A 21,096-nucleotide genomic window follows, 5' to 3' on the forward strand; every position below is an offset into this window, starting at 1 on the left:
CGCTCATCAGGCGCACAACTTGTTCGTGCCGTCATTGTTATAAAAAAAGTATTATTTGAATGGAGATTTGTGCAAAACAATCTAACGATCTCCACCAGTCGAGATTTGAGGAATATATACCAAATCCCAACGCAAACGCCGAAACACAAATTACGTTTTCCAATATTCTAGGTATATTTAACAAATTTGTTATGGGGCCGTTTCACCAGCTGGAAATTTTTTAACTGACTTCAAAAAATGAGGAGATTCTCAATTCGACTGTATGTTTTTTTTGTATGTAGGTATGTTACGCGATAAATCCGCCATTTGTGAACCGATTTTGATGATTCTTTTTTTGTTGGAAAGAGGGTACCACAGAAACGGTCCCATTTAACTTTGAAGAAAATATTCGACCTCTAAGGATGGTAAACTAGGAGATGAATGACTTTTGAGCTCGGTTGTTTTAGTAGTTTGCACTGAGGTTAGGTTATGATAGGTACAGAACGAAATGACGCAAGTGCCGTCTCGCGTATAGACGCAGTAAATTGAAACCACCCATTACATCCAATGAAGGAGAAAAATGCAATATATAAATTGATATAAATATGACAGAGATAGGATACGGGTATTTACGATTGCTCTTTAAATTAATAAACTGCCACAATTGAATAAAACCTTTTTTACGTAACAATTATTCAAATTTACTTTCCACAATTCAACCAACGGTTACCGAGATTTTTGAGGGTTTTTTTTGTATAAAGTTAATTTGCAAGCGACTGTACCTACAAATAACACCTTGCATAGTTCTCTATATGTACATCTAGGATCATTTGTACAGCATTTTTAATAATATATCTATTATGGCGCTTGGCAGTTACAGCCGTCGGCTGTAAATGATATTGCAATTTTGCACACGAAGCCTTAAGCTTAATAAAGTTTATTGCTACGTTCTTATTTCAAATATAAGCTTCGGGAGACATGGAGATGTTACGGTTTAATTCGATAGACTTATATCGATTTAGACACGATACACTTAAATCTATATTGAAATTATTTCTGTATACTGCTACTGTCATAATAACTTTACAATTTTTTTTTATCATGTATTTGCAAATACATTGTTGGTTACCTCAGCAGTGTGAAAAATTAAGTTATTTTATTGATATGTCTATGACAGTCACTTTTACCAACAGCTATAACTTTTTTATAAAAAACAAAGCCGCACTCAAATTTTTGCTTATCCGTTTTGGCTGTGTTTATTTTCATTGGAATTACATTAGTAGCAATAGCTCCATGTGAAAAAGTTCGTTCAGGGATGTATTGCCACCTTACCTGTTTCTGCCGCCAAGCAGAAAGTAATGTGAGCATTATTGCGTTCCGATTTGGAAGGGCTAGGGTAAAATTGCAGGCACATTGTCAACTTATGTCTCAGGGTGATGGGGCAGTGCCTCTAAAATCCAGCTATTTAAAGCTATGTGTGGTACTTAACTGCAACTGTTATGGATAAGTAGAGGCGTCGCTTACCACCAGGCACACGACTTGTTCGTCCCGTCACTTGGTATTATATAAAAAACACCTATGTGCCAAGTTCTATTGAAATCGGTTAACAGAAAGTGGGCGTAATATCCAACAAAAAAAGAATCATCGAAATTGGTTCACAAATGTCGCAGTAATCACGTAACATACACAAAAACCTAATTTCTTGGATTTGGTAGCGTTCCCTCAACTTTCAAAAAGTTAACACATTGACTAATGTGTAGAATATCACCTTAGCGCCCAGTTACACGAGGCGAAAGGTTACCCGCGGCCGCCGCGCGGCGCCCGTTCAGTTACCACGCCTTCATGTACATTAATGGCGAATTTAAATTCTATTTACTAGGCTATTTAAATTCCTCTGTATAATATTCACGCAGTGTTCCTGTATTCCGCAGTATGCCTGCGTATTCCTCTGAATACGCAGGCTTGCCCGCGTGCCCGGGACGCTATTTTAAGTTAAAACATAAAAGCTAAAGAAATAGAGCGTATTTTGCCACGACAGTTACACGCGGTCGCTGCGCGGCGGCGACGGCAACGCGGACTCCGCGCTTCGACCGCGCGGCGACGGCTCGGGGTGAGTGCGATGAAATTCGTGTCGAATAAATGCGCCCAAAAACGTTCATCAGGACAACAGAACTAACTAGAATAGAAAAATCGAATACAACATTAGCGATATTTGCCTCTTACCACCCTCTATATAATACAACATGTCTGCACGAGAAGGTACTACAGTAGTAAGAGAAATGTTATCTTGAGGCGATTAACGATCAATGCGCGTACGCGTGCGTGAATTGGGTGCCGAGTTAATTAGTGCCTGGCAAAGCGAAATATTAGTAATTGGAATTTATAGTTAGGAGCTGACGCCTCAGATGATATACTAGTATGTCATGATCACATTTATGTGGTCTGTGGCCATGATATACGCAAGTGCTGTGACTTTCGTTCACCTTAGTCATAATCATAAATATTTTTTCTTCAGAACTAACTGACAAGCCACCTGTGTTCGATTAGCTAAATTCAAACGTACACATCTAATCATATAAGTTATAATAACAGTGTAATAACACGACGATGTCGATACGACGGCACAAATCATGTATACGGAGTGCTCAATATTCAAAAAGCCTAGTCGATGTAATTTGGATTAAGGCAATAAATAAGCTAAGGTCGCCCGTTCATTTGTATCGACGAATAATTTAAATTCTTTAACGCCAATGTTCAAGATTACGCGGCGAGATATAGGCGCGGGCGCCCGTGTCCGGCGACAACCACCAAATAAATTTATATTTCCGACCGACATCGGCCGACTCCTCTTTGTAGATAATTCGACCGGTAACGTTGAATGACTCTATTAACAGCTTCCCTTTTTCGGATAAATGTCGACTTAGTCTCTGTTACTACACCGTTCTCATATGTATAGTATGGATGTTCATTTAATATGTACAATACGTACAAATCGCGTTACGTTCAGACTTTTAAAAAACCTTTGTTTCTTTGAAGTCAAATCCTGTTTTAGTCCATTCCAATCGTAAAAAAATCATTTTTCATGTACTTCAAACTCTTCAAGAATAAAGTGGTAGGATATTTTTTTACAATTTTATTTAAAGAAACAATATTAGGAGAACCAAAGTCGAAATATATGTAAATATGCATCCTTATTCCAAAAACCAAAGCAGCAGCTATAAATAGGGGCCAATGATCGGAGATTTAACTGATAACAGTAAAACGTCAATAACCACCTAATTGGGAGGAACACTCCGACTCCGGCGCAGTCGTCCTCGAGTGAGAACGAATAAATATTGTCACACTAGCCAGATAATTTGCCCGATAACTTAATGTGCTTACATTTCGAATCTGCTCATGATTTTATGGGAAACTAAGATACACCATTTTTTTTGCTACGACTTGTTGGAGAAATACTTTTATTTATATCTTTATTAGTGGAAGGATATATCTTTTTAATTAACGAACAATAATTGGCTTGATGATAGATAAATAGACCATAAAAGTAAATATTAAATAAATTTTAATTGTGAATTAATTTAATTTCCAATCTATTTCCGTTAAATACGTAGATTTTTAAATGTTATGAAGCATTTAAGTCTGTAATTTACGACTAAAACATGTCACTTTAGAACAGTAACGTCACAAAGTCGTAAATTAACACGTTTTCTAATTTCACCACATTCGCATAAAATGATTGAGGAAAAATACCTTTGCCTCAAAAATTAATGAGGCACTCAAAAACGTCAACAACAAAAACATACTAGAGAAAAACGTAGACCGTTAACAAGGGGATGTAATTATAAACGCCTATTAATACCTTCTTTATACTGTTCAACGTCATATAAACAAAATAAACTCATTACGTAATATTCCAGCTTGAAAAAGAAGAAATTCAATAAGTTTTAAAGAAAAATGCGTATTCTGAAAGTCAAGAGGTGTCGCTAAGGCCTATGACTGCACGATGTTACCTCCGAACAGGTCGTATCAACTGGGCACGTATTAAATAACTTACGTTATGATTACTCAGCCAATTTGCATACGAATTTTATCTGCAAAAGGTGTCATATTCCTTAAAGCTTGATAAAGAAAAATGTAAAAATATACCAAAAAAGGACAACCGTATCTAAAACCTAATTTAGGGGGAATTAATACGGATGATTTCCTGTTTTGGTATGCTCTTACGACCATTTTCGATGTTAATAATCTTTAAAACTTATCTACGAGTTGGTGGCTTCAATGCTTACGAATTTGTCAATACAGAGTTGGCAATAAAATTTGTATAATTCTCATTAAGTTCATGGTAAATTTACCAATGTCATATTTACCTAAACACATTAGAAGTAAATTTTGCGCTTAAAATCTCATAATACTAAATCTAAGTGCATGTATACCTTAATCACACAGGCTTAAAAAATATATTGCTAAAATATTAGCAATATTGCAGTTAAATGTAGCGATATGGCCGAGCGCCGTTCACACGTTTGCTTAATCTGTATCGTTCCTCCGCGACAGGAGCATACTGCACCGAAACGCGCATACACAAAACACGTTCTGTCAATTTTTATTAAATTCTTGTATACAATTTCTCTGAAATTAATTTTATACAATTTTGGGACATGTAACACTATATGTGACTCAAAATTGTTTAATGCTTCAATTGACTGATATGTACAAGCAGAAAATTAATTAGAAATTAGTTTTTTGATATATCAATAGCTAAAGCCTGTGATAGGTAGACGTTGCGTCCTTTTTCAGCAAAATGGAGCAAAAAATATTTATTGGTTGTACAACTCCAAAGTCTCCTGATTTCTAAATGATAGTAACAGTTTTATTTTTCAACTTTCAACTCCTTTTGTCGCATTTAATTATCAATTTAGTCTCGTACTTTAAAGACAATGAAAAATATTTGGATTTCGTTAGTAGTCAAATACTCTGTTCATAAAAAAAACATATGAATGACATTTTATTATTATTATAAAAGTTTGTTAAAGTACAGCAAGCATAACAACGAAAATGGAATGGTCAATTATATTAATGGAAGTAGAAAGAGTTGTTTACCTTTGGAACCTTTTAAATTTCAAAAATCGAGTAGTACCTATATTATTACTCTTACGTAACTATTACTGACCTAAGTAGTTATTACCTTCATAATGATCAATTGAATCACAATCTGTTCTTTTAACAAACCATTAGCATAACCACCCATAAAATAAGCCATAACTCATCAACATTTGTTCGCAATGAAAATAATTACAAACATATTTACATAATAGCGTAATAATTTTATAAAATGAATAAATTAAACGCTAAATAGTTGTCAGGAAAGTCGACTGTTGACAGAATTGTATTATAAACTTGATTGAATATACTCCGTTATTGGGTTACGTGTAATTTAATAGAAATTTATAATATAATAGAAAATTTTAAAAAATATATTCATCATTCAGAACACAATTGTCGCATAGGTGCGAAAATTGAACTTAAAATAGTCAATTTTACTAAATCTTCATCCGTGAGGTAGATTTTCTCTGAGTTTGCTGTTTGTCGCGTGGTGCTCTTTTAATGGGGATGATTAGTTAAGTTACACCGTATTTATTTAGATGAGCTATATCTAAAGAAAAGGCACCATTTGCTCACTACATTAAGAATTTATTTTCAGAGCCTACTTTCTCGGCGCCTATTATTCTAAAATGAACCAATGTTCACAACATCGCGCAGTGTCCACCCGGCGCTTCAAACGGTCCAAATTTATTGTTATTGGCGAGGCGGCGTACATGCATCCTCACTCCGCGGCTATCACGACGTTACAACTTTATCCACCACACCGCTATTCTGGACGCACCTTTACGATTCCCACCAGATAAGTGTGATAAAGATTTTATGCCTTGTCTTTTACGAGTTCGGTAGATGCATGTGACAAAACATCTAGTACCGAATCATCCTATTTTGTCTATAACGGATATTGGAATGATATTTCCGTTTGATCTTCTAAATTAGGTTTAATTATATGTACCCTAATATTTTGTTTGTATCTTAATATTTCTATAAAAAGAAATAATTCCAAAAAGTTATCTCTGAATGCTGCGTTGATTAACTACAATAATGATTGGATTAACTAGAATAATAACTGGCTAAGGAAAGATCACAGACTACTTTTTACATAAAATAAACTTATATCACATGCCGATGATATACGTGATACTAAACTAGTAGCAACTTACCTTATGGAGTCAACATATTTTCTCTCCATCTTCACTTCCACAGCTCTACATATTACCCGTATTTACTCTACGTCACAGAATACGGCTGCATTCTCTGTTTCAGATATCATAAACTTTGTGCAGCACTAGCAATTTGTTAATGATAGACCTGCGTCTACACTATGAACATTTACCAACGCAATCTGTGAAGTAAAACCATTTTCATTGCAGCACGTTTATTTCTTGAATAAGAGACTGTAAATTAATGATAGAATGATTCTGCTATATTTTTTTGTTTAAGTATAGACTAAAGATAATGGTAATTTAAAAAATGAATAAGACCAGCGTTTCAGGCGTTCTGCTCTTTTTTATTTATTTTAAGTCTGAATAATTTTCCTCCTACAATATTGATAATTAGCATACCCATACCTTTGTCTTGTTTTGTAAACAAATGTGTCAATTCATAGGTAAAAAAGTACCTTACGATGGATTTTTCCTACGTAGTAAGTGCTTGCATAACAATACATACTCTTAAAGTGCATGTTCCTCAAGAATGACCATAAGGTACAAGACCTTGGACTGACTCAAGTAACAGGTGTATATCTGATTTTGATTACTACCTTTGAAATAAGAACAAATAAGTAGTAAAAATACGTTACGTCTGACCTTTGTAGTTCGTAAAAAGAAATTCAAGATTGCACTCAATCAAATTGCACTTAATCTTAATCTTAAGATTAAGTACAACTTTTTTTTACTTAATCTTAAGGTCTATAAAAAGTCAATTGGCGCCACTTAAAGATAATTATTTCTAAAGAACTGCGCTCTCGTTTCTAGCATTTTTACTGCAAAATGTTCGTCAATAAATATTTATTACTGTATTAGCTTAATGCATTTTATCCTCTTAATTGTTTAATTCCAATCATTCGTTTTACCTCACAATAAGATCATTAACTATAGCATGATTTTTTGTGTGTCTATCAACCGAAAATACTAACATTGAACGCAATTGTTTCATAAAACATTGTAAAAAGTTTGGAATTTAAACTTTCATATCTACTTTCAAAAGTAGTAAACTATAAAATAATTGCTTGTGATATTGATTTCGATATTCTCAATCGTGTGAACATATAAACAAGATACAGCATGTATTTAAAGATTCGCTAATGACGCTTTGTTCCTTCGTTTTATACTTTTTGTTACTTGGCTTTCACTGGAATGATTGCCGATATCCGGGAAGGACTGATTCGGGATATAATAACAATGAAAAAAAAGGATAATTGTCTCGCATGATATGCCTGCAAAGAGTCCAAACTCTTACGGCCTGCCTTACGTGCCGGGGACCGAGTGAAAGGGTTAATTGCAGGATTTGATTTCGCTTTTTTGGTTTCTTTTGAAAATAGAGCATCCGCAGTGAATTGCAATTAAATTTTGATGGTAGATAAGAAATTTTTGTTTTTAGTTATTATATTAACTTACAATTTTGTTGTCATCACTACACAATTATATTATTCATTATTTGGCAACTATACGCCAGCTCAAAATCTATTAATTATAGGTTATGTTGGTATATGTTGAGTGTGTGTGTTATTATTATTATTATTATTATTATTATAGGTTCTCAATGTAGCCTAAAATTATTACCAAAGGAAGAAAGGGGTTGAATAAAAATACAGGAATATCATTTCTATTTTCTTTTTAATATCCGTAATACGAGTAGGTACGTATGTAAATTGTCTATTTATGGTACAATAAAATTACAATTGTCTAAGCAATAAATAGTACACAGGGGCCTTACCATGACCTCTTATTACAGTTCAGTATAAGTTCGTAGCGACAAAAAAGCGGGATGGTAATATACACTTCATGTAGCGCTATCTCACAACGATTCATTTTAGGTCCTAATCTGAATCGTCATAAGATTTCATGGTAAGGCCCCTGTGCTCGAGAATGATTAACAATATTTACACGTAACTTTAGTATCCATTGAAATTCTAACACGTAAATATTTCAAATTTCTGTTATGGTACTAACAGCTATAATTTGTGGTACGCACTTATCTATTACAATATCTTACATTTTGTTGTATTATTTTAGGATGAAACCATTAGGAACTTTTGTTTCCTGAAACTTTGCTACATTTAGCCACCAAGAAATAATACTTTGGTATTCTATACGTACAAAATATACAAATGAGACAACGTTCTAGCACATTACTTAAATAATTTATTGAAATTGTTTAGATATTTACTAGTTTTCAAATTTGCACAAGTCACCAAGAGGGGAGGGGTCTAGGTGGTGTACAGTCGGGTCGTAAAGCGACTGCTCTAAGAGATAATGAAACTAACCAATCATTTATATGACCTTCATGAAGAGAACAGTTTGTGCATAAAAAAAAATAAATTTAAACATCTATTATTGTATTAGTAACTATATAACAATTTACACGACTACGTATATTTACAATAATTTACAAGCAAAGTCAAGTGCCCTCGATCGATTTACATAATTACTCGGTACACGGACACTCCAAAGGAATGACTGGTAATAATACTTTGACATTATTATAAATTCAACTTGATACTCTGCAACGCATCAACGATCGTGTTTAGTAAGTTGTAAGGGCAAATCATTGGCAGGTTGATGATGATGTTTGTTGGGAGTACGCGATCTCGATCGAACCTTATTCCGCTGTCTATCTCCTTCATCATCGCTTTCATCGTGAACATTTATTTCCTCATCAGAGTCGGAATGCGATTCATAACCCCGGGCCAATTGAATCGACTGCGCCGCCAACAGTGCTGCAGCGGCTGAGTGCGGCACGAGAGCTTTAAACGCACTGTTCTCTAGTGCAGGGTGTGGTTTAAACGCACCTCCTTCGAATACCGTTTGCTGTGATAGTGCTTTCAGAGCGTTGCTATCGAACTGCGCTTGATGTGAGAGAGCCTTCAGGGCGTTCGTGTCATGGTGCGAGAGAGATTTGAACGCGCTATTCTCGCCGCCCATCTGAGGGGTGTGGTAGGGCGCGCGCGCGGGGGATATAGAACGCGAACGGGAGCGTGAGGGGGAGTGGGGGAGGTGGCGCGGGGGCGAACCGCCACCGCGCTTGAGGAGGTTCATGCGCTGGTGGCGTCGCCACTTTGCTCGTCTGTTGGAAAACCAAACCTGTCAGTAACGGTAAATAAACGTGATTAGTATTCGGTTCTCACTGCTAACAAATATTCATGAATATAAATGAGTGTCAAATTATAACTCTGATTTGATTAAGTCGTTTTAGTTCCCTAGAAATTATAATACTATTAATTGGCCTGTTGGTTATGAATATGGAATCGGTTAATAAAGTCTATGAGGTTGTCACCTGTACGCGTGCTTCTGACAGCGAAGTTTTAGATGCCAGCCTCTCTCGTGTTGACACACACGGGTAATGGGATTTCTCGAATTCTTTCTCTAATTCTTCTAGCTGATCCGCGCTAAATGTCGTTCGGTTTCTTCTAAACTTTGGTTGTTCCCCGTCAAGAGATCCGGAGTCATCTCCATCTACATCTGAACAAGAAATTTGGGAGTTGGAACCATTATTTAAAGGTCATATTTATTTTAATGCCCGCAAAATAAATATTTACCAATAAATCCTCGCCCTACAGAAAGTAATCCTTGCTGGATGGCATCAGGGTGAGGTACTCCTGAGGGTGGACCTGGAACTCCCGGTGGTAAAGACAGCGTACCAGGAGGCCAGACGCTGCCTCCTCCAGCCCAAGGGAAGGCGCCATAGGGTGGAGGAGCAGCGTAAAGACCGTAACCTGCTGCCCTGGCGAACTCCGCCGCCGCGCGCTCTGCTGCCCTGTTCCTCAATATCCGGTTGATGGATGACACACTTGGCGCTGTCGCATTGGTGCACACACCTGTGGGCAAATTACGAATTCAACTTACATCTCAAACGTATGATAACTCTGGAATATCGAGCGAGAGAGTAACTATGTAAAATCAGTTTTCTCATAGACAAGAACGCATTTAAGTAACACAGTAATTCCGCAGCACAAGCTCGTAACTGCTCAAGCAACAGATCGTGTTTCAACATAAATATAACAAATTATCTAAACGTAATTTTCTCACAATTTCTTGAGTTATTCAGTTTAATTGCAATGTGCACAGCATGAGTGACCAACGGCGCGTTAAAACCAATGCGTCATTGGTCGCGTTTTAAAATCGTTGGCTATTATAACGTTTAATGCGTGCACGGATCGCGTGCCGACGCAGCCTTGCGAGAGCCATCCCATGTAATTTTCAGGAAACACTCCGGGTAAGTGCCATAATTTAATCATAGCCTGTCCGGCTGTAATTGTCGTAGAATTCGTTGTCCGGCTACTGAGCTGCACCGCATCATCTTGCGCGCGTTGTTTTTGTAACTAGTTTTTGATTACTCTTTCATGTCAGTTACATAATAATTTGAGTATATAGTAACTTTACTTGATGATACATGGTGTGGAAATAAAATATTTTTTTATTATTGAAAACTACTTTTAAGTTCAGATAAAGCTTCGAGTTTAACTAACATTTTAGTGGTCGTTTAGCGTAAATTATATTGGCACCAGCATTAATAGATACTACGCTAACTTAATAATTGCAACTTTTCATCAGAGCTTTTAAACATACGTTTGTATTTTTTTTAACTACGAGATATTCATCATAGATTTTTAAATATAATGATAATTACTTTTATTTTCTTAACTTTGATTTAATTGAAATTAACTGAATAATTTGGCATTAAAAACACTAAATCGACAAAATTCAAGTTAGCGTGGTGTTAATTGTTTGAGTCGATAATCAATTAAATTATTATTTGTAATAACAATGAAACGTTGCATTACAATTATCAAAGCAGTATACAAAAATAATTGACATAATGCGGCTGTTAGCTCTGTTTATTTCCAACACTTCAATGTTACAAATTGAAATGTAATTTGCTCTTATTTACGCAATTGGACTTATTCCGCTTACTCACTTGATTATTAAAACTCGTCTTGTAAATAGTACATTCATCAGACAACTATAACAAGGAACAACAATTCAATTTAATTGCTTAATGGACGAGTTCCATATGTAGGTACCTACCGTTCATAGACACGGAGTTGTTATAGAAAATTACGCCTCAATACGAAAATAAACTGTCAATTGAAAGAATTTGTCTTTAACAATGATTATTATAATGGGTAGGTGCTTAAAACACAGTTACTTGGTAAAGGTTTAATGTGGTCACCGTTGATAATGAAGGGTCTATTGTGAGCAGAGCGAATGCGCGTCTCGCAGCTCCGGCGCGTCGAATAAGACATAAAATGATGTGTTATAATTTACTCAAAACACAAAGCCTTATAGAGAATAATGGTAATGATCAGTTGCGCGGCTTCGCTCATTGTTAGCACGTCGAAAGCACAAAAAGATGCCCTCTACACAATTTGTTTGCTACGTAATCGGCGCGCTGATGCGCTGAGCCGATCCTCGTTGAAAGGAGAGCCTTCCGCGCAGACACCCCGTCAAAAGCTCGATATGGCTGAGAACACGTCTAATGGTGACCAGTCATCACTTACCGCCCGACGTCTTTAATTATATCGGGAGCAGCGTTTTGTACAAAGAAAACAAACCGTTCAAAATCTGTTAACGTTTTGTGGGAGTTCAGCGACGTTCCTAATCTTGGTTCTTATTCTTGTTTAAAAAGCAAAAAACGCCTATGATCCCCAACAATGCGGTTAAATAGCTTTTTGTCTAGTTACAAGTAGGCAACAGTTTTGATAGACATTCAATTTGCTGATAAACAAAATAAAAAGTGGTTAGTACAATATCGAGATTTGTGCCGTTTAAAAGATTTTTAACGAGTTGTAGATTCGTTTATCGGAATTATCCAATCGTCGTGCAATTAAATCTACCGTTGTTAGCTACTACGTGCTGATTATGGTGACTGTTTCCTGGTATACCGTGTGTAATTGTTCTATAATGCAATAGTTGAACTATTCAATGTAGAATATAAACCCTCATGCAATCCATTTAAGAAAAAGATAATAAAGGACCCGTAACACTGATATTTAAAATTCCTCAATAGATTATGTTACAAGGCGTGATATTCGACGCCTATTACGGAATAAAAGGTTCGTTTTCGCAACGGACGTATCAATGGCAATTAAATTTGAATCGTCACCGCGCAATAACGACGATCAATGATGGACTGGTGAAGTTTGCTTAGAAAGAGATCATTATCCGTCAACAGGTTGCAGGTGGGAATACGATATCTATAATTGTTCTTTTAATGATTTGGGATCGAGCCCGACTCCTTACATGCTTAGTCACGGTCATGCAATTTGTCTAAAGTCGTTTAATCATGATTAGTCACAATAGGGTCCGGTTCTATTAAAAGGTTTAAACGCTTTCAATAGTAGGAGCTTGTTATGCTTCAGTATCTTGTAGATACTTACGCTTTGAGCTTTTGAATATTGTGTTAGTTATTATTGTTTCACTAGAGAAAAAACAACAATTTACTCAGCCTTTGTTCTTGAGTTTATAACATCGGTATTTAAATTATTCATTATACGCAGTGTCTTATCGAAATAAACTCGATATATCTCAGATGAACGCGTTAAATGAAAATGTTGAACAGAGAACATTCGAAACGAGTATTAGTGTCTCATGGAATCCTAATAAAAAGCAAATTGGTTTAAAGTTTTAAAATCACGATGCGACAGAGTGTTGTACGTTGGTCCCTGCCTAAAAGCGTGGCATGTCCGAAGATAAGGCACTCCGGCGCCGTCTGCTATGGACTGCTTAATCGGGTTAATTTATCGATAATTGACGGAAAACCTTTTGTTTGTATTGCCGGGAAGTAACAGTAATTGTCACGCCTTTGAAGATTTACGTCCGTTTCTAAATTGAGACATTAACAGTCGGATCTTGTGCCTAATGGTTCGGAATAACTTTGTTTGTTTGTTTTACTTACACCGGTACTCCGATAGATTTGGTTAGTCCATTATTAAGTGCAACGGATATTGGTTTCGATTGAAGAGCTCTAATTAGTTTCAGAGGGTCATCACGCCGCTTTGAAATCGTAACACAACCGGAATGATCTACCAAAAGCTATCAAAAATTACATTTACGGGTTTTTAGACTTTTTCTTCAATTTTGGACAACAATAAACCACGTAAACAGAGTGTAGTCTGAGCGGAAAATTCTATACAAATGTCGTAAGTATATAATAATATAGCAAACAATTAATTGAAAAAAAAAACTGAGTCGTGACACTTTTACTCATAAAAATATAATGGCAACAATTTTATCGGTTTTCGTGACAATGAGCAGGTAGGAACGTACTCTAGGCATTTTACTTTTCAGCACCGGAACAATACTGAGTAAAACGCACCAAAATCACGTTCTCGCTACAGTAGACCTAGTTAACGAATGAGTGGCGTCACGTCGTCTAAATGAATTATTGTTGGCTTTATGGGGAACGTAAAACGATGAGATCGGAGGCAATCAAGCGGCACCCGCAGCGTCGACCAAGTAAAAAGGTGTTCGGAGCGGCAGGGGGCCGCGCTGCACCCGTTGCCCTAAACGTCTATTCTGCGCACACGCTTTTCTACTCATTTCAATTAGCAATGAATAGGAGTTACAAATGTAGTATCAGTGCGTAATAAATAACCGCTAGGAAAAGCAGTTCCTAGCACGAGTTACCGGTTTTTACGTGTTAGAACTGTTGGATTCACTACAAAGTGCATGTTTTGTACAGGAACTTAGTAAAATACACAGTGAAAAGTGTTAATTTTACTATTAGTAATAGCTAATTAACACTTTCGCGCTTGCAACTCTAATTATCATAAAATTGACACATGCGAACAAAAATCGAATCAAGTGCTGGACCCGTTAAATTGGTTAAGGAAAAAATCCTAAAACGTGACCGTAACCCTAAATGTGGAGGTACCCACAATGTTGGACGATGCACTGCTGGGAACCAATTTAAAGCTGTAACAAATCAATAAATGTATCGGTTTATTGGAAGCTGTGTGGAGATCGATTTGATTTATTCCAACCGTACAATGTCGGCAAATGAAGTGGGACCTTGTTAGCAAATGTCAAAAACCTTTGTAAAAGCCTGAAGTTTTATCGGTGCTTAGTTTCATTGTGAAATTTAGATTATTAATATTGCACATTATTTACAACATAATACTGTAATAGGACAACGCATTATGTAAAACAAAAATTAAAAACAAGGAATAATTTTAGTGCTGTACCTAATAGAAACGGTATCATTTATACAAACTCATTGAGAATATTTTATACCTACTAAGTAGGAAAAAGTGAAGTTGTAACACCTTCATGCAACAACTAATTTAACTTTAGTAGCAGTTCGTCCTGGAAAGTACTGCCACCTTACCTATTTCTGCCACCAAGCAGTACTGTGCGCATTACTAGTTTCGGTTTTGAAGGGTAAGGGTGCTGGTGAAATGGTACAGGCACATGGGAGTTGTCAACTAATGTCTCGCCCACGACTACTAAAACTACCGTATGAAATTAGATCTGAGAGATAAATTAAGTATCTACATACAAAAATTACTTCATACCTAAAACTCTTTTGTGTTTTTACAAAGAAAACTAAAATGTTTTTACAACCACTCAAAATATTTTAACACCCCGCCGTACCATAATCGGTTTCACTAATTAATCGGCGCCAGTTAATAATTCGAGGCTCACTGCAGCCAGGCAGGCTAAGAATGCAATTAATCAAAATGTGGTCAGTAGCTATAGCGGCCCGTAACGCCTCGTAAGCCGATATCGATTTAGTCGATAAGTTGCGCAAGCTATTGTCCAAAATTGCTTCGTCATCGCTAACAAAGGCGGTAGTGGGCACCTTATTAAAATTTGGATGGTTCCGATGAGCCGCTGTGTTTTGATAACTTGCGCCGGAGTCTGTCGACACTCTGCTAAGCCAAGTGCCGCGGCCGCAGGTCTGACATATTCCCATTGTACTCTGCGTTTGTAAATATTAGATTGAGGTAAATTGGACTGACGGCACACTTTGTATTTTTTATGGGGAATAAATATTATATTTTTATGAAAGCTGTTTATATTTTTTCAAATAAATAGGAGTCGACGCCTATTGAAATCTTCAAAATGTGACGATAGAACTTATCTGTCAATTATTTAAAATTTACTTTGTTTATCGAGTTCTTAGGTTTTCGCAATTGTTTAACAGTGGTAATAAAGCTATTCTGATTAACTTTTATTAAGCAAAAATCTGTTTTTGTTGATTACGGCTATAGATTTTTGTATCTCAGAAAATAATGTAGCACTTATATTTTTTTTATTATGAACAGATTTATGCTATATTTCAAAAAAATAAGTTTTAGATTGTATTCGGTTCCAAATATGTTGCCATAATTCATTTGCAATTCAGTGTTCTGGGGAAAGAGTGCGCGGGTAACTGTACGCTTGCGTACCCTTGCCCCTTCTGTAATATTATCGTTCATTCATTTGTACAATATTTTTAAGACGCTTTTATTTCATATTTCAGTGCTTAATCGTCATGTCGCTGAACAACAAAAAAACACGAACTTACACCAGTTTCTGAGTTGATAATATGTTAATAACATATTATTTTTTCTATTTTCAATACTTCATCATTTTTAATATTTTAATTAATTATATTAAGGGTTTTTTAATAAAGAATATTTTTTATTACTATTTATTTTGACCATGAGCAAGCAACGCACTCACATACCCATGTGCGTCTACTTACCCCATAAGGGCGCGCAAAGTTTCCCGCAATGCAGGTCATGTGAACACATTCCGTTCCGAATTTTAGATCGTTTATTCATAACAGGAAAATAATTAAATTAGAGCCAAATAAATGCTTTACTTTAAAAAAATACCTTTATGTTCCATCACTCTTGTATTTTATGTGCAGGGAGCCCTAAATTACAAAAGTGCGCACACTTGACACTTGACGCTATTTAAATCCGACAAAATTGTTTTATTTCCAATTATACTTTGTTTATCTTTTGCAGTTTAGCAGCGCCTTTAAATGTAGTACCTGTAAATAAGTATGATCTTACTTGTTTTCTAATAAATAAATAATGAACTACAGAAAATTTACGAAACCAAGCAAATCATACTATTGTTTTGTTTACAACAGTATTACAACACAAACTAGTACTCTATTAACATTCTGATGTCAATTCATAATTGACGAAAAAAGCAAAAAAAATTCTGTGTGAATTAATTCTGTATAGTTATGAAATTTAATCAATTTGGCTGTTTCATAAGCACCGTTAGTGGCCGGGGCACGCGTTCGTATCAAAAGGCAGCCATTGCGCACGATCATTTTGTTACAAATTTGATTAAAATTCAATTACTTATGCTCCTTGGACGTGCCACAGACCTTAAAAGGTAACTAGAAACTGATCCAATGAACATAAAAAACGGTTCTTTTTCATTTTTTTCACAATAACTTTTAGGTCTCAATAATTTTTTTATGGATTTCTGATGTTCCGAAATTTAAAATGTGTTGATACAGTTGTCGCAAATAAGCGATAACCACTTGTACAGCTGTACAACTTTCGTTAAATATTGTAAAACTTTGGAATCAAGGGTAATCTTTTTTGAATGACTTTATTTAAACATAAGAAATGTATAATGGAATTAAGTTGACAGTGTTGCCATTTTTATGACAAACCAACAATATATTGTGTCACTTCTAGTAAGTTCAAGTATTCGAAGTTATAAACGTTGTTAGAGGCTTCCTCGTCAGCAGGTGGTCCGGTCCGGTCAACACGCTTTGATACACCGAAATCATCGTCTCATCTAATGGAATCAATCATAACTACATCCCGACTCACACCAATTTGAATGCCGAAAACGAACAAAGCCATTCCAATATTGCATTTAAAGCCGACCGCAGAAGTTAACTGTAAACGGGAAAGGTTAAAACTGGCAGTTATTTAAATACCAGCATTTACGACAAATATGTGAGCATTTACGCAAAACAACCGAAGTGGAATCGCGTGCAATTTTCGCATACAACGAAGGCATGGGCGCCCACTGCATTCGAGCAATTATTTTAAACACATTTCAACAAATGACGATAATGTCAGCCGAGCACGGAGATAAGAACAAAAAACATAAAAATAAATGCGTTCACTGAACAATTGTTCGGTTAAACCCCTTGTTCATATAAGAACTTGTCCATAATTTTCGAAGGCGAATTGCTTCTTTATACTTACTTGTTTCTTTTCATATGACTATTCGAGATATGAAATATTTTTATTTTTAAAATAAATATTATTGTGTGCTATGCGTATTTTACACCCTTATAAGAAAATTAATGTTATTTATAAATATAAATTATATGAGTAGGTACTACAGGCTGCAATCCAATAGAGGGATATAAAGAACGGGCTTAATAATCCTGCAATAAACACACTCACTTCTCCTGCAAACAAGGTCGAAAACTGTTTAGTTATAAAGAAGGCTTTTACGCTGATGGTCGTTTATGTTTACCCGATCATGGTCGCCGAAATTACGACACCTCCTGTGGATTTAATGATAGTGAACCAATTTAACAACTCGGTTTAGCGCTGGGTCTCTTATCAAGTATGTTATGGTCTCCTAATCCGGTCCTTGATAATATCGTAAGCCAGAAGTGGTATTGTAAGCGAAACTAGTTTCACAGGCGATAGCACGTACTCTTGGTATAACACTCAATAGAGAAAATACATGAAGGCGAAACACTCGTGTACTCTACAGAGGAACGATTCGCGTGTATAGAACTTGGAATTTTAAACCTTAACATGACAGCTTAAGAATAAAGTCTGTGCGTTAAATGTGGGTATTTAAGTCGTTTTTGAGTGCATTATTGGCGTTTAAAGTCACGCATGGGCAAGAGAGGTGTCGTTGGGGCAATTATCGCAATTGGCTCGTTGGATTCACCACTTTTAAGACGCCCAGCGCATTCCGCAATACATATACATTGTACACGTCTCATTAGGCGAGCTACACTATGGTACAGTGTCATTAATCAAAATCAAACCTTTTATTAGTACACCACATACAAGTTTTTTTAACGTACATATATAACTGTAAATATGTATGATAATAATATTTATGATAGATTAAGTAGCAGTAGAGCTTCTTGTGAAATAGTTCGTCTAGTACTGCCTCCTCACCTACTCCTGCCGCCAAGCACCAACAGGCACATCGGGCTTTTTAACTTATGCCTCAGGGTGAAGGGCGCAGTGGCAGTGCCCCTCAGATCTTTGCAATTAAAGCTTTGAGTGGCGCTGCAATTGTTAGGGACGGACGTGTTGCTTACCATCAGTCGCACGACTTGCCCCATCACTTGGCAACATAAGAAAAAAGAAACTTATAAGTCATGTCTTCGCGTGGAAGTACAAAAAAAAGCGTGCGTGTAGTAGTGTACATAATGTATTTACTAAAGCGTGTCATAAAATTGTCGGCTATCTATTACATAAAAAACGGTAGCTGATATTTCGTTTGCTTGCACATAAGCCTTAAATCCAATACATCCTCTCAAGTTACGACACATCCGCTACACGTAAGCCATTTGACTATTAGACCATAATTCGGGGTTGCACTTCAATGGCTTTACCTTCTGACCCCCCAAAAGTGTTTGACATGAAATACCTAAAGCTCACTACGCAAATCCCATAATTGGATATGTCGTCGCTGCGTAAGCGACCGTCAGAGGTGTCGACCTTGTTCGACGGTATTTAACTTGTTAGACGGCGTTTCAAGAAACTTCCTTATATTCTCTACGCGTCCACCTCGAAGGTGGTGGCTGAAAATCAGTGCTTTGCTTTAAGAAAAATTTCGCACTGAGCCATGACCTACTTGGCTTACTAAAGCACGCGTAAAGTGCTGATCATTAGGTTAACGTTTTGTATTTTAATTAAAACCTTTAATTTTAATTTCACTGTATTTCGCTTTTAATTATTTATTATAATATAATGTTGTATACGATGCAAACCAATAAACGTTTTATCGATCTATTTATCTACATACATATAGTTGTAACTATCGTAAACACCAGAAATCCATTATTGCATGTAACGGCCTCTGCTTGAAAGGCAATAGGCAATTTTAAAGTAGTGATTTTTACAACCATTAGTAAAAATCACTACTTTAAAACTAAGTTTAATAAAATCCTTTTTATATTTATAACCTTGCGGAAAGCGTCTGCATTTTACGACTATTATAAACTAGATCAAACATACAACAAACAAAATGCTCCTCTTGGTGGAACGCGATTCATCGATTATTATAATAATGTAATAGTAGTGTACAATCGGATGATCAGAAGCGAGGAGTTGTATAAAATGTGCGCGCACGCAACACGGGCCTGTAACGTGAGTCGTGCACCGGTATTACGCAGCGCGCCCACCAACGTTTTATAATAAACCCTATATGTACGATAATTGTTGTTGGGTTACTCTGAATAGGCTTACTTACTTTACAGTATTATTATTTATCGGTTGTAATTTCGGATTCTTTCAAATGTATTGTTATCTAATAGACAAGTTATTTCAACTCCTACATTTTATTTAATTGTCTTGATTTCCTCATTTCTTATTTGCTCTATCTAGTTCTACTAACGAAGTAATTAAATTATTAATATAGTGTTTTCCCACTACCCCTTTTATACCCTTTCAAAAAATTGTGACGTCTAAAGAAATGCAATTTGTCGAAATTATTTGTTGAAAATTGTACTAATTGATCATGTGCAAAAGTTTCAAATTTATTTTTTTAAACTTTGATGATTTTGTGCAGCTTAGCCTCCTAAGGTCATTACATGTGAAGTGATTATATTAGTCCCACGATCACGTAAACGCAAAGTGTACATTGTAACAAAAATATTGCATTCAAATTTAGCACTCTGTATTCTACATGACCATATCTAAATAATAAAATATGTATTTCACACAAATCTGAGGGCATACTTGCTTGGGCCTGAAGCATGTTACGTTTAATACATTTTAATGTACATTGGGGGCTTAGCGCTTTTTCCATTGTCGTTTGCCGGACCGCCTTACAATGTTTTCCCTTAGTGGAATGTACTGCATTAGGCGCGTCCACAAAACAAGTATAGGTACTTGCAAAACCTTGAAGGAAATTAAATGAAATGATTTTATTTGCATATGGTTAAATATAAGTTTACAAAGAAGTTATTAATTAGTGCAACATATCTTACCGTCGGCATCAGCATGCAAAAATTTTAACTTACATTAAACAAATATATAGTTCTGAATATGTACTATAAGTGCTATAAGTTTATTGGGTATATTCAAATAATCCTTTAAGATTATAATAACTAATTTTCTAAAAGCAATTTCTGTAATTTCCAGCACATTCGATTTTTCGACAATTCTTTCAAATCATTCGGTATTTTATTAAATATGTTATTACCCATGCTATAAAAATTTCTTTGGAATAGTACAGTAAAAGGACAATAGTCTGGCACTAGTCTACCTGGTTTCCTTGTACTTCTCGGATTGATTAAAGAGGTCTGGTCTTTGTTGTAAAATATACATACTTGCTACAGTTAATATTCCCAGCTTACGAAAAATAGCCTTGCAGCTAAACAAAGACTAAGGCCACAGATCGCTCGTATACATTTCTGTTGTGCTAAGCAAACTTCATCAATTGTTGCAATGCTACCCCAAACTATGATTCCATAATGAGTAATTGATGCTGTATAACCATAATAAGCAGACAAAACCACTTCCTGAAATATTTAGACAGCCTACTTAGTACATATACAAATTTATTAATTATATTACATAGACTATAAATATGACTATCATGTCATTAGAAATAATAAATGTAACAT

General features: G+C 35.7%; 1 protein-coding gene across 2 annotated transcripts in view; it reads right to left on the reverse strand.

Moving 5' to 3' along the window:
- Positions 1-8,163: 8,163 nt before the first annotated feature.
- LOC113235137 (paired box protein Pax-6-like) overlaps positions 8,164-21,096 on the reverse strand; it is a 51,343-nt gene continuing 38,410 nt past the window's right edge. For both annotated transcript variants that reach the window (XM_026470732.1, XM_026470731.1), the window contains exons 4-6: positions 9,839-10,117; positions 9,577-9,761; positions 8,164-9,383 (exon numbers count right to left, since the gene is read on the reverse strand). In XM_026470732.1, the coding sequence (XP_026326517.1) occupies positions 8,814-9,383; positions 9,577-9,761; positions 9,839-10,117 (1,034 nt within the window). In that variant the 3' untranslated portion in view covers positions 8,164-8,813. The remainder of the gene's footprint in view (positions 9,384-9,576; positions 9,762-9,838; positions 10,118-21,096) is intronic.

The sequence above is a fragment of the Hyposmocoma kahamanoa genome, unplaced genomic scaffold (genome assembly GCF_003589595.1).
Source record: "Hyposmocoma kahamanoa isolate Upper Pololo Valley unplaced genomic scaffold, ASM358959v1 87, whole genome shotgun sequence".
Taxonomy (NCBI): domain Eukaryota; kingdom Metazoa; phylum Arthropoda; class Insecta; order Lepidoptera; family Cosmopterigidae; genus Hyposmocoma; species Hyposmocoma kahamanoa.